The sequence below is a fragment of the Pelobates fuscus genome, chromosome 2, assembly GCF_036172605.1.
Source record: "Pelobates fuscus isolate aPelFus1 chromosome 2, aPelFus1.pri, whole genome shotgun sequence".
Classification (NCBI taxonomy): Eukaryota; Metazoa; Chordata; class Amphibia; order Anura; family Pelobatidae; genus Pelobates; species Pelobates fuscus.
The window spans coordinates 152002797-152020658 of record NC_086318.1 but is presented as its reverse complement, the minus strand read 5'-3'; the positions used below and the strand labels follow the sequence as shown (position 1 = coordinate 152020658).

The window sequence follows — 17862 nt, the reverse complement described above, 5'->3', positions numbered from 1 at the left end:
GTACCACAGTGGTTTCTTGAATTTTTTGCTTTTACTGACAAGCCTAATGCAATTTACTGTTGCCTTTAGCAGTGCAACTTTTAAATAATCCAATTTCTATTGAACTCCATTTAAATTGCTCCAGTCTGATAATTACTCCTTTACACACTCTGATTTTAGAAAATTATTTTTTAGAAAGTCTAAAACTTTTGTTTGTGTGGTGACTGTCACTGTTCTTATATTAAACCACACCGATTGATGATCACTGGATCCTAAACTTTCACCTACAGTAATATCTGATACCAAATCTCCATTTGTTAACAGTAAATCTAGTATGGCCTCTTAGCAAGTTGGCTCCTCAGCAACTTGTTTTAGAGAGAATCCCAGTAGGGAGTTTGTGTGCTCCTGGCACAAGCAGCTATTTTGGTTTTCCAAAACAAATCAGGAAGATTAGTCACCCACGATAACTTCCCCCTTCATTGTCATTTTAGCTATTTCCTCAACTAGTAGATTATCTAACTCTATTTGTCCTGGGGGCCTATAAATCACACCTACACAAGTTACTGTGTGATTGCCAAATTCTAACGTAACCCAAATGGACTCTATGTTCACCTCACTAACTTTTTATTAGGCTAGATTTTATGCTATCCTTTGCATACAGGGCCACCCCTCCCACTTTCTTGCCGTCCCCGTCTACTCTACATAAAGAGTACCCTGGTATTGCTATGTCCCAGTCATTTTTCTCATACCATGTCTCAGTAACAGAGACTAAATCTTCATTATCAGTTGCCATTATTGCTGCAAGCATTTGTAGACATGACTCTAAGCTCATCATTTTTTAACACACTTGCTACAGGCACCTTCTGTCCTTGTTTTGGGGGGCAATTGGATTGATGTTTTATAACCCTTTTGCCTCCCTCTTCCCCCCCCCCCCTCCACAACCCCCCCCCCACCCCCCTACCCCCCTCCTAGTTTAAATACATCTTAGCAAAACCACTGAACTGCTCACTGAGAACATTTGTTCCCTTTTGAGAAAGATGCAAACCATCTTTTTTTTGTACAGTTTATTTCCATTCCAAAAATGAGAGCCAAATCCTTGCTTCCAACACCATTCACCAAGCTACAAGTTAAAGTCCCTAATACGCATCCGCCTGTCGTTCTGAGTGTTATGCACAGGCAAAACTTCAGAACATGACCGTGTGGAAGCAACTTGCCGTATCATTGGTAAGAACACAAAAACCTTCCTTTACCTCTATCATTGTAAGCCAAGTAATTTGTCCCTGGATGGACAAGTACATCCAATTCCCCTTCCTGCTTTGTTCGCTTAACAGTATATTACAAATACGTCTCCTGTCTCTGTGAGCAGTAGTTCCGGGAAGACTTGTCACAAGACAACTATTGTTCAGCTCCACACCTCTTATGATAGAATCCCCCAACAACTGCTTTCTATTAGGCCTCACCATAGGCATTTGCAGACCGAGCCTGTCTCCACAACCCCACTACCCTCGGTGCCCGAGCCTGTCTCCACAACCCCACTACCCTCGGTGCCCGAGCCTGTCTCCACAACCCCACTACCCTCGGTGCCCGAGCCTGTCTCCACAACCCCACTACCCTCGGTGCCCGAGCCTGTCTCCACAACCCCACTACCCTCGGTGCCCGAGCCTGTCTCCACAACCCCACTACCCTCGGTGCCCGAGCCTGTCTCCACAACCCCACTACCCTCGGTGCCCGAGCCGGTCTCCACAACCCCACTACCCTCGGTGCCCGAGCCGGTCTCCACAACCCCACTACCCTCGGTGCCCGAGCCGGTCTCCACAACCCCACTACCCTCGGTGCCCGAGCCGGTCTCCACAACCCCACTACCCTCGGTGCCCGAGCCGGTCTCCACAACCCCACTACCCTCGGTGCCCGAGCCGGTCTCCACAACCCCACTACCCTCGGTGCCCGAGCCGGTCTCCACAACCCCACTACCCTCGGTGCCCGAGCCGGTCTCCACAACCCCACTACCCTCGGTGCCCGAGCCGGTCTCCACAACCCCACTACCCTCGGTGCCCGAGCCGGTCTCCACAACCCCACTACCCTCGGTGCCCGAGCCGGTCTCCACAACCCCACTACCCTCGGTGCCCGAGCCGGTCTCCACAACCCCACTACCCTCGGTGCCCGAGCCGGTCTCCACAACCCCACTACCCTCGGTGCCCGAGCCGGTCTCCACAACCCCACTACCCTCGGTGCCCGAGCCGGTCTCCACAACCCCACTACCCTCGGTGCCCGAGCCGGTCTCCACAACCCCACTACCCTCGGTGCCCGAGCCGGTCTCCACAACCCCACTACCCTCGGTGCCCGAGCCGGTCTCCACAACCCCACTACCCTCGGTGCCCGAGCCGGTCTCCACAACCCCACTACCCTCGGTGCCCGAGCCGGTCTCCACAACCCCACTACCCTCGGTGCCCGAGCCGGTCTCCACAACCCCACTACCCTCGGTGCCCGAGCCGGTCTCCACAACCCCAGGTACCCTGTATGCCTCGGATTACTTTCAGTTTATCTCCATAATATCTCTAATCACACACTTTCAAGCAGCACTTAGATGTTGCAGCCAAGCTAATGACCACAACCCTTATATATCTTCTAAAAGCCCCACCCACTAGAAATGTTTAACACCTGGGTAGGCCTATGCACCCAAAGGGGTGCTGTGTGTATCTCGGGCCTGCAGGGGGATGCACTGTGTATTTTTATTATTGGTAATTATATAGTGCCAACTAATTCTGCAGCACTTTACAATATTATGAAAGGGGGGGAAAGTTGCAATAAACTACAGTGACACAGAAACAATAGGTAGATGAGGGCCCTGTTTAAACAAGCTTACATTCTAGAGGTGCTGGGGTACAAAAACACAACAGGGCAGCAAGTGTGACCGCCACCAAACAAGGTGGAAAAGTATCAGAACTGGAGGTGAGAATGGAGTGTGGCTCTTTAGAAGAGCAAGAAACATGTTAGAAGTATAGAGAAGTTTCTCTGGGAGTCAATCAGCATTTCTGAAGAGATGTGTTTTGAGGGACTTCTTAAACAATTGAAGACTAGGGATGAGTCTGGGGGTAGGCAGGCTGTTCCAACGGAAGGCAACTGCCCGCAGGAAGAGTTCACAGTAATGGTGCGGACAGGAGAAGGTCACCAGCAGAGTGGAGAGACCGAGAAGGGGCATAACTGTTAATCAGTGAAAAATGTTGCAGGGGCTATAGTTTAAAGCTTCCTAGGAAAGGGTTAGTATTTTGAATTGACCCCTAATTGGATACAAGAAGCCAGTGTAAGGTTCAACAGAGGGGTGAGAAAGATCAGCCTGGCGTCTGCATTCTTTACAGGTTGTAGCATGGCAGTTTGGCTTCTAGGGAGACCAACTAAGAAAAAATTACAGCAATCCATGTGAAAGATTACCAGAACATGAACAAGATCTTTGGCTGCATCTTGCATGAGAAAGGCGATTGAGGGCAATGTTTTTAAGCTGGAATTGATCGGTTTTATCAACAGACTGGATATGAGGTGCAAAAGTGAGGCCATGTTCCAAAATAACACCAAGACAACAAGCTAGCAAGGACGGACTGATGCAAGTACCATCAACTTGTAGGGAAAGCGAAGGAGGAGGATCAGGATTATGAGGAGGAAAAGCTGGAAGACAGGTCTAGGGATGAATTTTTTTTATTTTTTAGGATGGGTACGACTGTATCCTGCTTAAGGGGAGAGGGACAATACCAGATTAAAGAGCAGTTGAGGATGTGTGTTGAGAGGAGAGAGAGATCTGATAAGGTGGGAAGGTACGGGATCAAGCGGACAGGTGGTGGGACGAGAGGAGAAGCGTATCCACCTCCTGTTCTATAGCTGGGGTAGCTGTACCCTGTAGGGTAGGGAAGGTTGCGAGAGAGCAGCAAATGGTGGGGGGGAGGGTTCTTTCCTTAGCTGTTCAATCTTGTCGGTAAAGTAGCATGCAAGGCTATCGGCTGAAAGGTTAGTTTGGGGGGTGGCTTGAGGTGGGCAAAGGAGAGAGGAAGGTATTACAGATGCTTGGGATTGCGTGAAAACGAACGTGAGAGGAAAAGTAGGATAGTTTAGCAAGGGTGAGTGCTCTGCTGTATGAACTCAATATGAATTTATAATGGAGGTATATAGGGAATGTAGTACACGCATAAGGGGTGTGTAGCGTGTGTTTATAGACTGTATAGTGTGTGTGTGTGTGTTCAGGGGATGTAGTAAGTATAAAAGTGGTCAGATATGTGCTTGTATTACTAATGATTTACTCATTTAATTATTTAAAAAAAAAATAATTTGCTGCCTCTCCACCTTTATTACCTGGGTGTGGGAGCACACTGCTCTGGTGATTCCATGTGCTAGTTATGTGTTCTCTACCTCCACAGGGTACAATCTATCTCCTTCTCACGAGCATCAGTGTTTCAGCCTTTCGGCCCGTGAAGGAATAGAGCTCCCTCTTAGGGCCAGTGCTGCACTGCATCGGCCGGCAGACTTGATCCTTTGATCTCCCCTGACAGCCTCGGCCCATGGCTATTGCAGCCCACCAGTAAGGGCTAAAGATAATCCAGGGCCTTAAACGTGCCATACTGAAAAAGGCATTCTCTAGTCCAAGGGCAAGTCCTACGATCTGAAATTCCAGCAAACCTATATCCTCTGTAGAAAATTGTAAATGCAAAGGGCACATAATGAGTTTATGATGAAAATAAAATGGTAACCTCTGGAATGCCTCTGACCTCAATGTTTTTGTGGTGATTCCTTACTTAGTGGAAATGCCACTAATCAAGATAAAGGTATCCTTAGATGACTACCATTATAATAAGTCTGCGAAAGCCCCATCCACCTCCCCAAAGGAGGAGTCACAAATTGTATAAAGAGTTCACCAATTTATTTTTTGAGTCATGTTATATCCTCTTTTGCTGTCCTCTCTAGGCCACTTCGGCTATGGAGATTATCACTTCAAACCGTAACTAAAGTTTTGGGGGAATCTAAACATCCCATACTCCTGGAACAATGCTAAATCCCTTCAAGTTACTATATATGGCACTTGTTTAATGCTTTACAGAAAAAGGTATACAGAGACATTTTCCAAGCATCATTGGGATGTGGAGAGGATTTCTTTTATACCATCTGGAAGCTACAATACTGCGGCATAGCTTTATTTATTTATTTTTGTATTTTGTAGCTAGTATAGCTGGCCTCTTACAAGGTGAGCAAGTATTGCACTGTATATATGCATCTGCAGTAGCACTCTGATTCTACACAAGGAGATTTTATTTTTTTGTCTTTTCATTTTGGGGGAGATTACTGACTGGATACGGCAAGAAGGTTTTGGTATTACCTTTTATACCTATGTTGGAGTGATTTGAGCCTATCCGTATGTGGCTCCTTACCATGTGAGTTACCAGGTGAGACACCTTTAGTGGTTTGTTCCACCTGGGTTATCGTTTTTTGTATCATTTTATTTTTGTTGCCTAAATTGTGTGCTTCAGAGTTTAGATCAGCACAGTTTAGAGTGAATAATCCCGAATTTTCATTCAGGATCACCTCTACCTCGCAGGCTTGCTGCCTGGGTGTTCTTTTTTACTCAACCTCTCCTTCACCCCCTCATGTCCAATCAATCGCCAAATCCTGTCGCTTCCATCTTAAAAACATAGCGCGCATCCGCCCCTATTTAACCCCGGATGCAGCTAAGGTGCTGGTCCATGCTCTTGTTCTCTCTCGCCTGGACTACTGCAATACTCTTCTCAGTTGTCTTAGGTGTTCCCAGATTGCACTGTTGCAAACTATAATGAATGCAGCAGCAAGGCTCATTTTCCTGTCCGCTTGCACCTCCCACGCCTCCCCACTCGGTCAGTCACTGCATTGGTTTCCAGTTAGATATAGGGCTCAATTTAAAATTCCGTTGCTTGCTTACAGGTCCCTACATAATGCTGCTCCAACCTACCTATCCTCCCTAATACACAAGTACCGTATATACTAGAGTATAAGCAGAGTTTTTCAGCACATTTTTTGTGCTGAAAAACCCCAACTCGGCTTATACTAGAGTCAGTGTCTGTATTATGGCAATTTACATTGCCATAATACAGACAGGGGGCTGTGGGGGCTGCAGAGATCTTACTTGCCTCTCCTGCAGCTCCCTCCTCCTCCTCCGCGGCGGTCCGTTCAGCACTTCGGTCAGCTCCCAGTGTAAGTCTTGCGAGAGCCGCGGGGTCATAGTGTGGTTCTCGCGAGACTTACACTGGGAGCTGACAGGGGAGCTGCACGGACTGGCGAGGAGGGAGCTGACAGGAGCTGCAGGAGAGGTAAGTGCTCTCCGCCAGCCCCCCCCCCCCCCACTGAACTGCCAATGCCACTGGACCACCAGGGAAGGAGAGCCCCCCTCCCTGCCATGTATCAAGCAGGAAGGGGGGACGAAAAAAAAATAATAAAATATTTATAAAATAAAAATAATAAAAAAAATATTAAAATAATAATTTAAAAATAAATAATAATTAATAATATAATATAATACATATTAATTAATTAATAAAAACAATAATCAAAATGCCCACCCCCACCAACACATACACAAACACACACTGCATCACACACTCACACTTCATTCATATGCGCACGCACACACTGCGCACGCACTCACTGCGCACGCGCACTGCACTCATACACACACGCACTGCACGCACGCTGCATTCATTATATACACACACCGTAAACAACTATTCAATTAACAATTTTTTTAGGATCTAATTTTATTTAGAAATTTACAAGTACAAGCTGCTGCATTTCCCACCCTAGTCTTATACTCGCATCAATACGTTTTCCCAGTTTTTTTGGGTAAAGTTAGGGGCCTCGGCTTATATTCGGGTCGGTTTATACTCGAGTATATACGGTATGTCCCGTTGAGGCCCCTACGCTCTGCCAAAGACCTACGTCTATCCTCTGTCCGTACTCCCACCTCTAACGCTCACCTCCAAGACTTATCCAGGGCTGCAGCTCTTCTGTGGAATTCCCTTCTCTGGAAGACTTTCACCCAGTTTCCACTCATTTAAAAAATAATTGAAAACTCACTTCAAGAAAGCATATCAATTAAACTGTTAGCAGGTTTTTATCCCCCACCCCCCATGACTCCTCTCCTGCAACTGTCAAAATGACCTACTAATCCCTTCGTGAATATTTTTCTAACAACCTACTTCGTACCCCACTCCTTCTGGAATGTAAACTCATTGAGCAGGGCCCTCCACCACTCTGTTCCTGTACGTCCAGTTACAATTACATGTCTGTTAGTCCACCCATTGTACAGCGCTACGGAATCTGATTGCGCTATATAAATAATAAAATATTATATATTTGGCCATCACTCAACCACTTTCTGTGTATTTGAAATATTTCCTAGTGGGAATTTTCTATTCGCACATGAAGCCAAACACCACACTTTGCCAATTAGCACCTCCTCTTAGAGATGCATTGAATCCCTAAGACGGTCTGATTGTATAATTATTATTGCAGCTTGTCCCAAAATTGAATGTTAAATGCTTCCTGTAGATTGTCTGTCTGCAGACTTGGCGTTTGCATAATATCATAGAGGCTGGTGGCACAATCTTAGGTACAGGTTGTGAAAAGCTCCCAGTGCCGATTTGTCGAAGAATCTACAGGTTATTAGCATCAAATCCCTCTAGTATGGACTGGGATAACACCCACGAGCCAGGAGGAGGCACAAGCGTGTCTGCTCAGGTTGCTTTAGGATATGAGGTCGGCCTTTTATACATTTTGTGACTGGCACTGATCTGGTCCCCACTCTGCATCTATTTACATGTGCGTAAAAGTTTCTCATGTTCATCTGCTGGGGGAAGTTGGAAGTTTGTGTATAAAAATCTGGTATAATCGCTTTCAGGCACATCCGAAATATGATTTCAAAAACATCTCTAGAGCAATTAGAACATGATGATATTGTTGGAAATACTTCAGCACTGCTCGTGTGAGAGTGCGAAGGTTAAGTGAGTAATATTGTTTTTATCTATTAAAAAAATTATGCAGGGGAGGCTGTTTTCCCAAATTGTACTGTAACCTGATAGAGATGAGTTGTGATGGTTGTATGACTACAAAGGTAGTTGGAACCATTTGGCAGTTGAAGGCCAAATGTTACTAAGTGTCTGGCTCTTTAGTGGAACATTTTACTAAATTTGTTGAGATTTGCTTGAGTAAGGTGTAACCACATTTGAAAGCTGCATTTTGGCTACTTGCTGTATTAGGACATGTTGCCTAAATTACCTCTTTGCCTCACACAGATTGCTCTGGTATGATGCTGTGCACAATGTTTGTTTGCATCTTCAAAACCTATTTTCTTTTGGGAGGTATAATGTTTCGCTGATAAAATCTTGTGACTTGCAAATGGATGTGAATCAATAGTTTTGGATATTGGGCAGCTGTTTTCCTACAATGTGTTTAGGGATATAAAGTTAGACTATCAGTACGTAGTGTACATGGACGTTAAAAGTACATATTGCGAGACTGGTGTGCTGATCACTAAGCATTATAAATACTTTTTTTTCCATCAGTGCAACATTTTATTTTGGTTATCTATGTTGAAAAGTCTTCACATTAACAAATTAAAGAAAGATATTATTCAGTTTCCTTTTTTGTTATATTCTATCCCAGAACATCAGAGAACAGTATTTTAATGTATTTCTATCATCTGCATATGTGTTTTTTTTTTTTTTGTAATGGATACTATAGGCATCAAAATTACTTTTGCGGTTAATGAAGCAGTTATAGTGTATAGATCATGCACCAGCAGTCTCACTGCTGAACTCTCAGCCACTTGGCAGTTAAATTGATTTTGTTTCTGTCCATGCTACCCTAGCTCACCCACCCTGGCTGTGACTCATACAGCCGACATGAAATTCTGTGTTTAGCCGAAAATAAGACCATAAGGGCTTCTTTTCGGAGGATGCTCGTAAAATAAGCCCTAGTCGCTAGTTCTATGTTTGGGGAATTTTTCCTGAAGATGTGCAAAATTCCATTCACAAGTAAACTAACCTATGTTCAGGAAAGTTTTCTCTGAACATAGATTTGCAGGATTACATGCCCTAGTGGACTGGTCTATGTTCGGGGGAATTCCCCAGAATGTAGACTGGTTTCTAGCACATGCTTGCGGCTGTTTTCCCCCGAAATAAGACATCCACATTTTTCGGAGGGGTGGGGGTAGGGGGGAATAATGGAAAACCTGGTATTATTTTTGGGGAAAGACTCGTTTAATTTTCAATCAGTTAAAAAGTTGCTTTAGAACTTTTAATCTGCTCGGTAAAGTGAACTTCAATCATGCACAGGAGACTCCTGCACGGTCTAGAAGGCTATTGACAGAGCAACAGATGCATTCTAAATTAAACAGAATTTACAATAAAAGTATAAACATTTACAATAAAATTATAAACTCTTTACAGGAAGTATCGTAAGGCTGTGTAAGTTACATGCAGGGAGGTGTGACTAAGGCTGCATAAATCAAGCAATTTAATTCCTAAAGAAGAGAATTGAGCATTGAGACTGCAGGGGCATGATCTATACACCAAAACTGCTAAAGTTGTTTAGGTGCCTATTGTGTCCCTTTTAAGGACAAGTTATGACTTGGTGATAAATGCAATTTATTCAGTTAAGTTTATTCAGTCTGCCAGAAATCCTGATCTATTCGTTCTGATAGAACCAGAATTTGTGTACAGTTCCGACTGATTAACTTTGGCAGTTTGTGTTCTCTATCAAAAACCCTGGTCATGGTCTTTTCATTATCTTCATGATTGGTAGGAAGCAATCTGTGAAATAAACGGCGAGCTGCATGTATAAAATGTAAACATTTGTAAATGTAGATGTTTAAGCGTATCCTCGAACTACCATGAACAATGTGTTATGCATAATTGCACCAGTGTACACTGTAATTCCTTTTTTTACATTTTTTTTCTTCTTTTTTTCTTCTTGTAGGGTGTAAAGAACCAGCAGTTGAACAGTGTCTGGCATCTGACCACAGAAACCCATCAAGTCTTCCTGATGCCTGCCTTCAAAAGACTGCAAAGGTAGAATTACTTCAGAACTATTGTACCTATCAGCAGATAACCACTGTTTTGATTATCAATAATGTCTAATTTTCATCCTCTCTTTACATTGCAAACCCCAATTGACCCTTTGAACCACTATAAATCTTCTCCGCTTTCCTCACTCATTGCTCTTCTCTCTTTGTATTCCTGATCTCATCCCAGTTAATATTCTTATTAAACCTTTGAGCAAATCCATATTTAATTTTAATATTCTTAATGGACAACATGTGCAAACTTCTCTTTATCAACCTTCCCTGTGGCATAATCTCTTCATGTATACCAATACAATTATAAGCACTGAAATACCAAATAAACACACCTGCAAATTGTTTACATTTCTCCACTATCCAATTCTCTAAAACCTTCCTCTTTTCTCTAAGCACGGTTTTTCAGAACCAACACTATACTCCAAGTGAACAAGTCACAGATCCTCTGTTCCATATTTGGACTCGCTCTTTCTTTCACTCCTCATTAAAGTGGTATTTTAAGTGCCATAACCCCTTATGATCTTTGAAAGTTGACACACAGTGTATGTGGATTGTAAAACTTCTAAGTGACACTCCATTATAGCTTTTTTTTTTTTTTTTTTACTTATTTAATATTTTATTCTTTTTCTTATTATATAAAACATATACAACATCATATGCATTACCATTTCCTCATGTTGCATTACGTGATACAATTTTCAAGTGTATACATCTCATTTTTTTTTTTATAGCTTTTTATGAGGTAAATTCTAGAGTTTCTTGCAAGTTTTGTTGTTTTTTTTCCAAAAACTGCGGCCCCTTTTTCTTCGTTGCTTTTTGGGCACACATTTAAACATCCCTTCACAAACTGCCTCTGAACTACTTGTCTTTAAGCATTTTTTTCCCCTGCAACTACTCTCCAATATCGCTACTCGGTTCCAATGTTTTCCTTAAAGGGACACTATAGTCACCAGACCAACTACAGCTAATTGTAGGTGAGTATAGTTAGTCCTTGCAGACTTTTTGTAGTAAACACTGAGAAAATATTGTTTACTCTACAACCTAGGGACACCTCTGGTGTCTACTCCCCAGATGGCTACAACAGGTGCTTCCTGGGCCAGTGCATTCAGTGTCTCTACCCTCTGCATGGAGACGGTGAACTTTTCTCATAGAGATGCATTGATTCAATGCATCTGATGACATCCTGATTGGCCAGGGCAGTGTTTGGCTCCACCCCTGTCCACCTCCTGAGATCACTTTTGATGCTAAGGAGGCAGGTCAGGGACAGTCAGAAGACTGTCACAAAAGTAAGATTTTACTATATTTAGGGTGGCTATAGTGTTTCTAACCCTATAGGGTCAGGAATACATGTTTGTGTTCCTCACCCTATAGTGTTCCTTTAATATTACAATCTAGCATATAGCATTTATCCTGTTTGCCTTTTGTGAGTCTGCTACAGAATTCTCTGCAGTGTTACATTCACCTTTAGATTTAAAAAGACTGGTACAGAATATATATAGAACTATGGTTTCTTGCTTACAGTTTTAGTGCGGTCTAAGGACTATATCTCTGTATGCTGGCACTATATAGAGCTATAAATAAAATAAAAATTATTTAATTTCAAATTGCCAATTCCAATACATTTAATATTTAGAAAGTGGATTGCTAGTAATTTAACATGCTGGCTTAGTTGAAGCCCACACTCAATTTGCCCCAAGCAAAATACTTAGGAGTCGTAACTAAATAGGAGCAGACATACCTGATAACACTATATAGACTACAACCGCAAAGAGTTAGAAAATAGGTAAATCTTGTCCAAACTATAATTTGTCCAGGGAAAGTTCGAGTTTGAAATAGATGAGACCTATCCACTTTACAGGGGGGTGTCAGTCAAAAAAATATATTTTTACAATATTTGGTGGAATTAAATTGGTAAATTAAGTATATACATATTTTTTGTTTCAGATATAATCTGCTTTCTTTATTTTAAGGTGGTTTACATATTGGAGAAGAAGCATTCCAGAGCGGCCAGTGGATTTATTAAACCACTAACAGACAAAGGTGGGGAGCTTGCCAAAAATTATGCCTTATTTTCTCCAGTGGACCACAGACTTCCACGTATATATGTCCCACTGGTGGATTGTCCTGATGGATTTGTTGCACGACCTCAGGATTATGCTGCCACACTCTTCATTTGTCGAATCATTGCCTGGCGAGAGGACAGCAATTTTGCAGAAGGGTAAGTGCATTGCCATAACCTGAAATATGAGGGAAGTTTGATAACTTTACACCATAACAATCAGTACTGCTTGCATTGTATTATGACAGAAGCGGTTCCCCAGTCCCTCTAGTTGCTTATAAAGGGATTTGCAAAAGTTACTGCATATATTGTTGGCATTTATATAGCACCAACATATTCTGCATTGCTTTACAAGTATATAATGACAATAGGTAATTGATGTAGTACTTCTTAAAGGACTGGAGACTAGGGGAGTCTGATGGCACAGGGTAGGGAATTCTAAAGGAGTGAGCCAGGACTTGAAAATCCTGCAGATGAGATTTGGCCGTGCGGCAATGACATGTCATTAGAAAGCTGTTTGCAGAGGAAAGGGAAGAATAGGTATATTTGCGTAAAGAGGAAATGTAGTGTTGAATAAGGACTTTGTAGGTTGGTGTTAGCAGTTTGGCTTCCTGTGCCCTTCAGGATCCAATTCAATGTATTGATTGACTGTTACTCCCTGACCTCACCCCTATGCCAGTCAGGAAGATGCTGCATTCATTATAGATTGATGAGAGGCTTTGTGGGTATTTGGAAGACTGAGAAGTAGTGCGTTCCCATGGGAAATGTAGGAAATGAGTGCACGAACAAGTGCCATAGTATCTTGAATTAAAAATGGGCAAATATTGTGGGCAATATTTTTGATTATCTGTATTCGGAGACTTGGTGATGTAAGGAGAAAATGTAAGACCCAAATAAAAAAAAAAAAATCCAAGGCAGAAAGCTTGAATGGTTGGGGTAATGGCTGTCCCACTGATGTAATGGAAATAGATGGGAGTAGACTATTTGAGGGGGAAAGATGAAGAGTTAATTTTTAGAAAACTAGAAGACATCCAGTTAGATTGGTGAGGCTATTTGTTCTGGGATGGCAAGAAAGAGGTCAGGGGGGAGGTATTGAGAATGTGAGTTAGATGGGTAAACACAAGCCACTCAAGAAGCTTAGAAGTGAAAGTGGTTGTAGTAAATAGATTACTTTTTTGGATACGATTGCTTGTTAAACTGGCAGATGCACCTTTTTCTCCGTTGCTTTTTGGGCACACATTTAAACATCCATACACAAACTGCCTCTGAGCTACTTGTCTTTAAGCATTTTTTTTCCCTTGCAACTACTCTCCAATATCGAGATCCAGATGTTTTTTTTAAATTTATTAGGTTAAAATATTTGTTGTGAATGGAACCAGTCTACTGGCACCTTCCCTCAGACTAGGGACAAGAGTAGCGATTTAAGAGGACATGTGGTGGGATGAGTGGGTAGGACTAGTTTAGAGACCTTTTGCTCAGACATGAGGAAAAGAGTTGAGTAAGAATCAGTATTTCCCAATTTGTTTGATCTGGTCAGTAAAGTGACGTGCAAAATCACTAGCCGTGAGGTGGGGAATAGGAGTTAAAATGATTAAAAGCATTAAAATGGGGTTTGAAATCCTAAGTAGGTGGAGTCTAGCGAGGTAAAGGAGGTGGTGGAAGCATAGGAACATAGCATGAGTTTGTAATGTCAGGTGTGATGCTAGAGTTCCTCCTACATTCTGTAGTTTGGGAACATTGTTGGAAGTACCGGTTGTGCTTAGTTTGCCACCGTTGAAAGAGTGGTTAGTGCTTAGAGTGAACTTTATGTTTTAACCATATTTAGAGCCGTAGATCGGACAGAATTGTAGTATGATGCAGCTTGAAAGGGACAGAAGAGTTAAATAAGGAAAAAGTGGAGACTGGAAAGAGGTATAGACATGAAGTAGATCAAGGAAGATGAGAGATTTAATGTTGAGTGAGGGGCATACAGGCTAGAAAATGATTGGCAGAGCAAATGTTGGAAAAGACATGGTCAACAGTATTGCCGACTGTGTATAGGGGAGTTAGTCCATTGAGTGAGGTCAAAAGAAGTGATAAAAAGATGCCATATATTGGATCCAGACATATGCTTTCTGTAAATATCTACTTAGAAGTAGGACAGGTTGTCCTCAAAATAGTTCATGCTCATGAGGAGTTGTACCTCGCACAAAGTATTATGCAAATATCTAATGCAAACTGATTAAAAAGAACCAAAATTAACTAAGTCCGTTCTCGCTCACTTTAGTTTACAGTGTCAATATTTAGACCATGTGAAGGTTGCAAATAGGGTGCCTCTGGGGTACTTCTATCCGTTGTCATGGAACGGTAGGATGCGAACTGTAGGATATGACTGTGTGGAGGGCTCCCAAGATTCAGTCGGCGAACACACATTTGGGGGGTGTTCGGGATACAGTCCCAGGCTTCCCAGAAATGTCGGTCTTTCCAATCTGTCTCTCCGAGGCTATAATGTGATAAGTCTAAGAGTAACCACCAGCGAGCCGTTCCCACCCCACTTGTAGGCCATGCCAGCAGAGAATAATTAGGTAGTGAGAGGGTTATAGGATTTTCACAGGTGAAGTGTAGCCCTCGTGAGATTCTGGTAAAAGGCAAGTAAGGAATTCTCAAGTCCCCAGGGGCATGTTGCCCTTTAGTGCCGACATTATTTGAATTTTATCTAGTAGTGCAATGCATCAGAGTATGACATCTCGGATTACAGTGGCCTAGAGTGGAGTGTAAACTCTATCTATGACGATTTTCTTCACCCACAGCTTTAGATAAAATAGTGGTCAGGATGTAATGTGGTAGCTCCTTCGCTGTAATCGCTGTGGGGATTCCCAAGATTTTGATGTGCATTCGATGTATGCAGTCTTCCATGACCGATAATTTCAAGTGACAAATTCCGCTGATTTGGGGTTTGTGGCATTGAGCCGTCCAAGTCAGCCAGGTGGGTCTGCACATACACAATGCTCCATGACTGCCTGCAACTCCGGCTTAATAAGGTGCCAGTAAGACCTTCAACCCTCACTTGGCTGGGGTGGAGTAGTCTGAAGACTCAGGTGAAGGTTGTGGGGCTCGAGAGTGTTGCGATGTCTCTTGGGCCTGGATAATTTCCAGGGAGTCAGTGTCTGTGTGCGATAGGCCCCAGACATGTGTCTCCTTTGAGGTTGTTTTCAAGGCTCATATTTGAAATATGCCTATTTGAAAAGCCATGTACCCATCGTTAGCTTGACCAAATATGATGAATTATGCAGGCATCAGTACCTTTATAATGCATTTCTCCCCAAGGCCTACTTTTTAAACTTGTATTTTCTTTTTGATTATGCGGGATTGTAATACCTAAATATGCCAAAAATATTTTTTTTCACAAGAGAACTAAACTCTATTTTACCATTTAGTCCAACTTACCTCTTTCTTTGGATTTCTTACTTTTAAAAAAAAGTTATTATTTTTTTAAGATCTTTTTGGCTGCAATGTATCATGTCCAGAGAACAGATCATATTCAAACAAATTTTGTTAGAACTTTATTGAGCGTGATATCTTTTGGATAAAGTCCACGTTTCCCAGTTTACAGACTGGAGTTAGGTGTCTTCTGCGATTGTAAACTGTAGATCCAGTCACTTTCTGTCTCTGGAAAGTTAAAGTTCAAAGACCCAAGACACTGAATGCAAGAGTAGCAGTGAGTAATCAGCAGTTTGGATTGAAATATGGTCTTGTGATGCTTGAGAAACGGACATGTCCATCACAGCTGCAGTGTGAGAATATGAGAAGAGGAAAGAATAATAATTGATGATTAAAAAAAGTAAGTGAATCCGACGTGTGTAATTGCTGGGTTAAGGGTTGCACAGAGGAAGGACCCAGGGTGTGGCTAATAAGCAACAGTAAATTTCTTAAATAGAATGAGAATCACGCTTTGCTGAAATCACAGGAGAATTTTGTGGCTTTAACGCCGGCCAGTTCACTGGGAGTTTGTCTGTTAAGGCTTCCAAATTTTAGCTTTGCCTCAGACTTAAAACCTGGAGAGAAGTATCAACAGCCATGCAACGTTATAATGCATCTCTAGAGATACATTGCTGTATTACAGGCTATTGGGGGAGATGGGGGACATAGTTAAACTTAAAGCACTAGGAGTGTTCTAAATGAGGTTTGCACATTGTATACAATTGCATTTTGTAGTTTGACTTGCATCTTGTATGTTTCCATTCCTAAGCAGAACTTAACCTGTTTCTGATAGATGGCTTGGCGTTATTGTTGCAGTAATAAGTCTAGTCATTGTAATGCATAGTTTAAAAGAGAAATCCGCCATAAATATAACTATCTGCTTCTGGAGAACTTAAACCACTTTGCCAAATTACATTATTTTCCTCAAATGCATTTTTTTTTCCTGTAGCCCATGCAACCATTGACTTGCTACATCATGGGAAGTGGGTGTGGCAATTATTAGTACCATCATTTATACAATGTCTTTCCTGCAGTCTAAAGTTGGATGTGCCTACTAAAATGTCACCCTAAGGTAGCATTGAAATGTCTTCCCAGTCAACCATTTAGCTCCTAACTGCACTTTTGTTTAGATGAGGTCACTATCCAGTTGATGATTATGGTGAAAGTTGACATTTTATGCTCCGAATTAGAAGTTTAGATACAAGGTTAGGATTTTGCATGTGAGCTTTCCTGGAGGGCATAAAACGGACAAGCCAACTTGGTGGAGGTGCATGTCATTGCTGATAATACCATATAACTGAATGCTCCTCATAAGTGCTCAAGCTGAATATTTGTCAGTCTGGCCCTGGTTACTCGGAGCTACAACTTTAGCTCATGGTAGAGGTAGGCAACCTTTGGCACTTCAAATGTTTTGAACCACATCTCCCACAGTGCTCTTTCAGCCTTTATACTGGCAAAGCATTGGGGAGATTTAGTTCACAACATCTGGAGTGCCTATCCATGTCATGGGAAGACTTAGAATTCCTGTAGAGAGAAGGTTGTCCTGCTAAGGCATGGCCTGACTGGTGTTAAGCTGCAAATTGGCCCGTCACACTACACACCACAGCACTGCCAGTACTAGTCTTCAGCTTTGTAAACATTGACAGAAGCAGTATTGCTATACTAAAAGCTTTCGCTGCCAGTCGGCACAAACCTACTGCAGTCTAGTATCTCGGTGGGCCAGTATGTCTTGACAAATACTCTTCACCTGAGGAGAAACCTCTTTACAGAAGAACACAATTGGCACCTTCCCTGATTGAGCAATGCTAAACTTGCCTGAGGCATAGATAAAATTGCCTACTGTAAAAACATGTCCCGGGATGTCGTTCGAAAGAAACTCCATATTCCTCTCATCATTTCGAGTTTGCCTCCATAGGATAGACTGCTGTTTTGTAAAGATTGCGTTGGTATTCTGATCTTGGCCAGTGTGACGAAGTGCCCTTCGCCACTTGGTCCTGGAGAGGCCTGCTTGCCAGCCTCCTGCCCTGCGACTATGGCCGAGGGGTGTGGCTCTTTAAGAACATTTTTGAGGCTGATGGACTTTCATTGGACTGGTGCTGGCCCTTTAAGCACATTTTAGGACATAGTGAAAATTGGAACAATGCCCCTTTAAATCTTGTCCCCAGACTGTGGAAATATCTTTTACATGGCTTTTTCCCTTATGGTTCGGTAATTGGAACTTACCGAACCATTAACTGCACAGGCGGACCACACACAAAGGGAAGTGTGCAGTCAATTTACC

The 17862-nt window shown here is 42.5% G+C and overlaps 1 protein-coding gene across 2 annotated transcripts in view; it reads left to right on the top strand.

The window, feature by feature from the left end:
* DIS3L2 (DIS3 like 3'-5' exoribonuclease 2) overlaps nucleotides 1-17862 on the top strand; it is a 455603-nt gene that overhangs the window by 183121 nt on the left and 254620 nt on the right. For both annotated transcript variants that reach the window (XM_063442837.1, XM_063442838.1), the window contains exons 7-8: nucleotides 9964-10055; nucleotides 12034-12281. In XM_063442837.1, the coding sequence (XP_063298907.1) occupies nucleotides 9964-10055; nucleotides 12034-12281 (340 nt within the window). The remainder of the gene's footprint in view (nucleotides 1-9963; nucleotides 10056-12033; nucleotides 12282-17862) is intronic.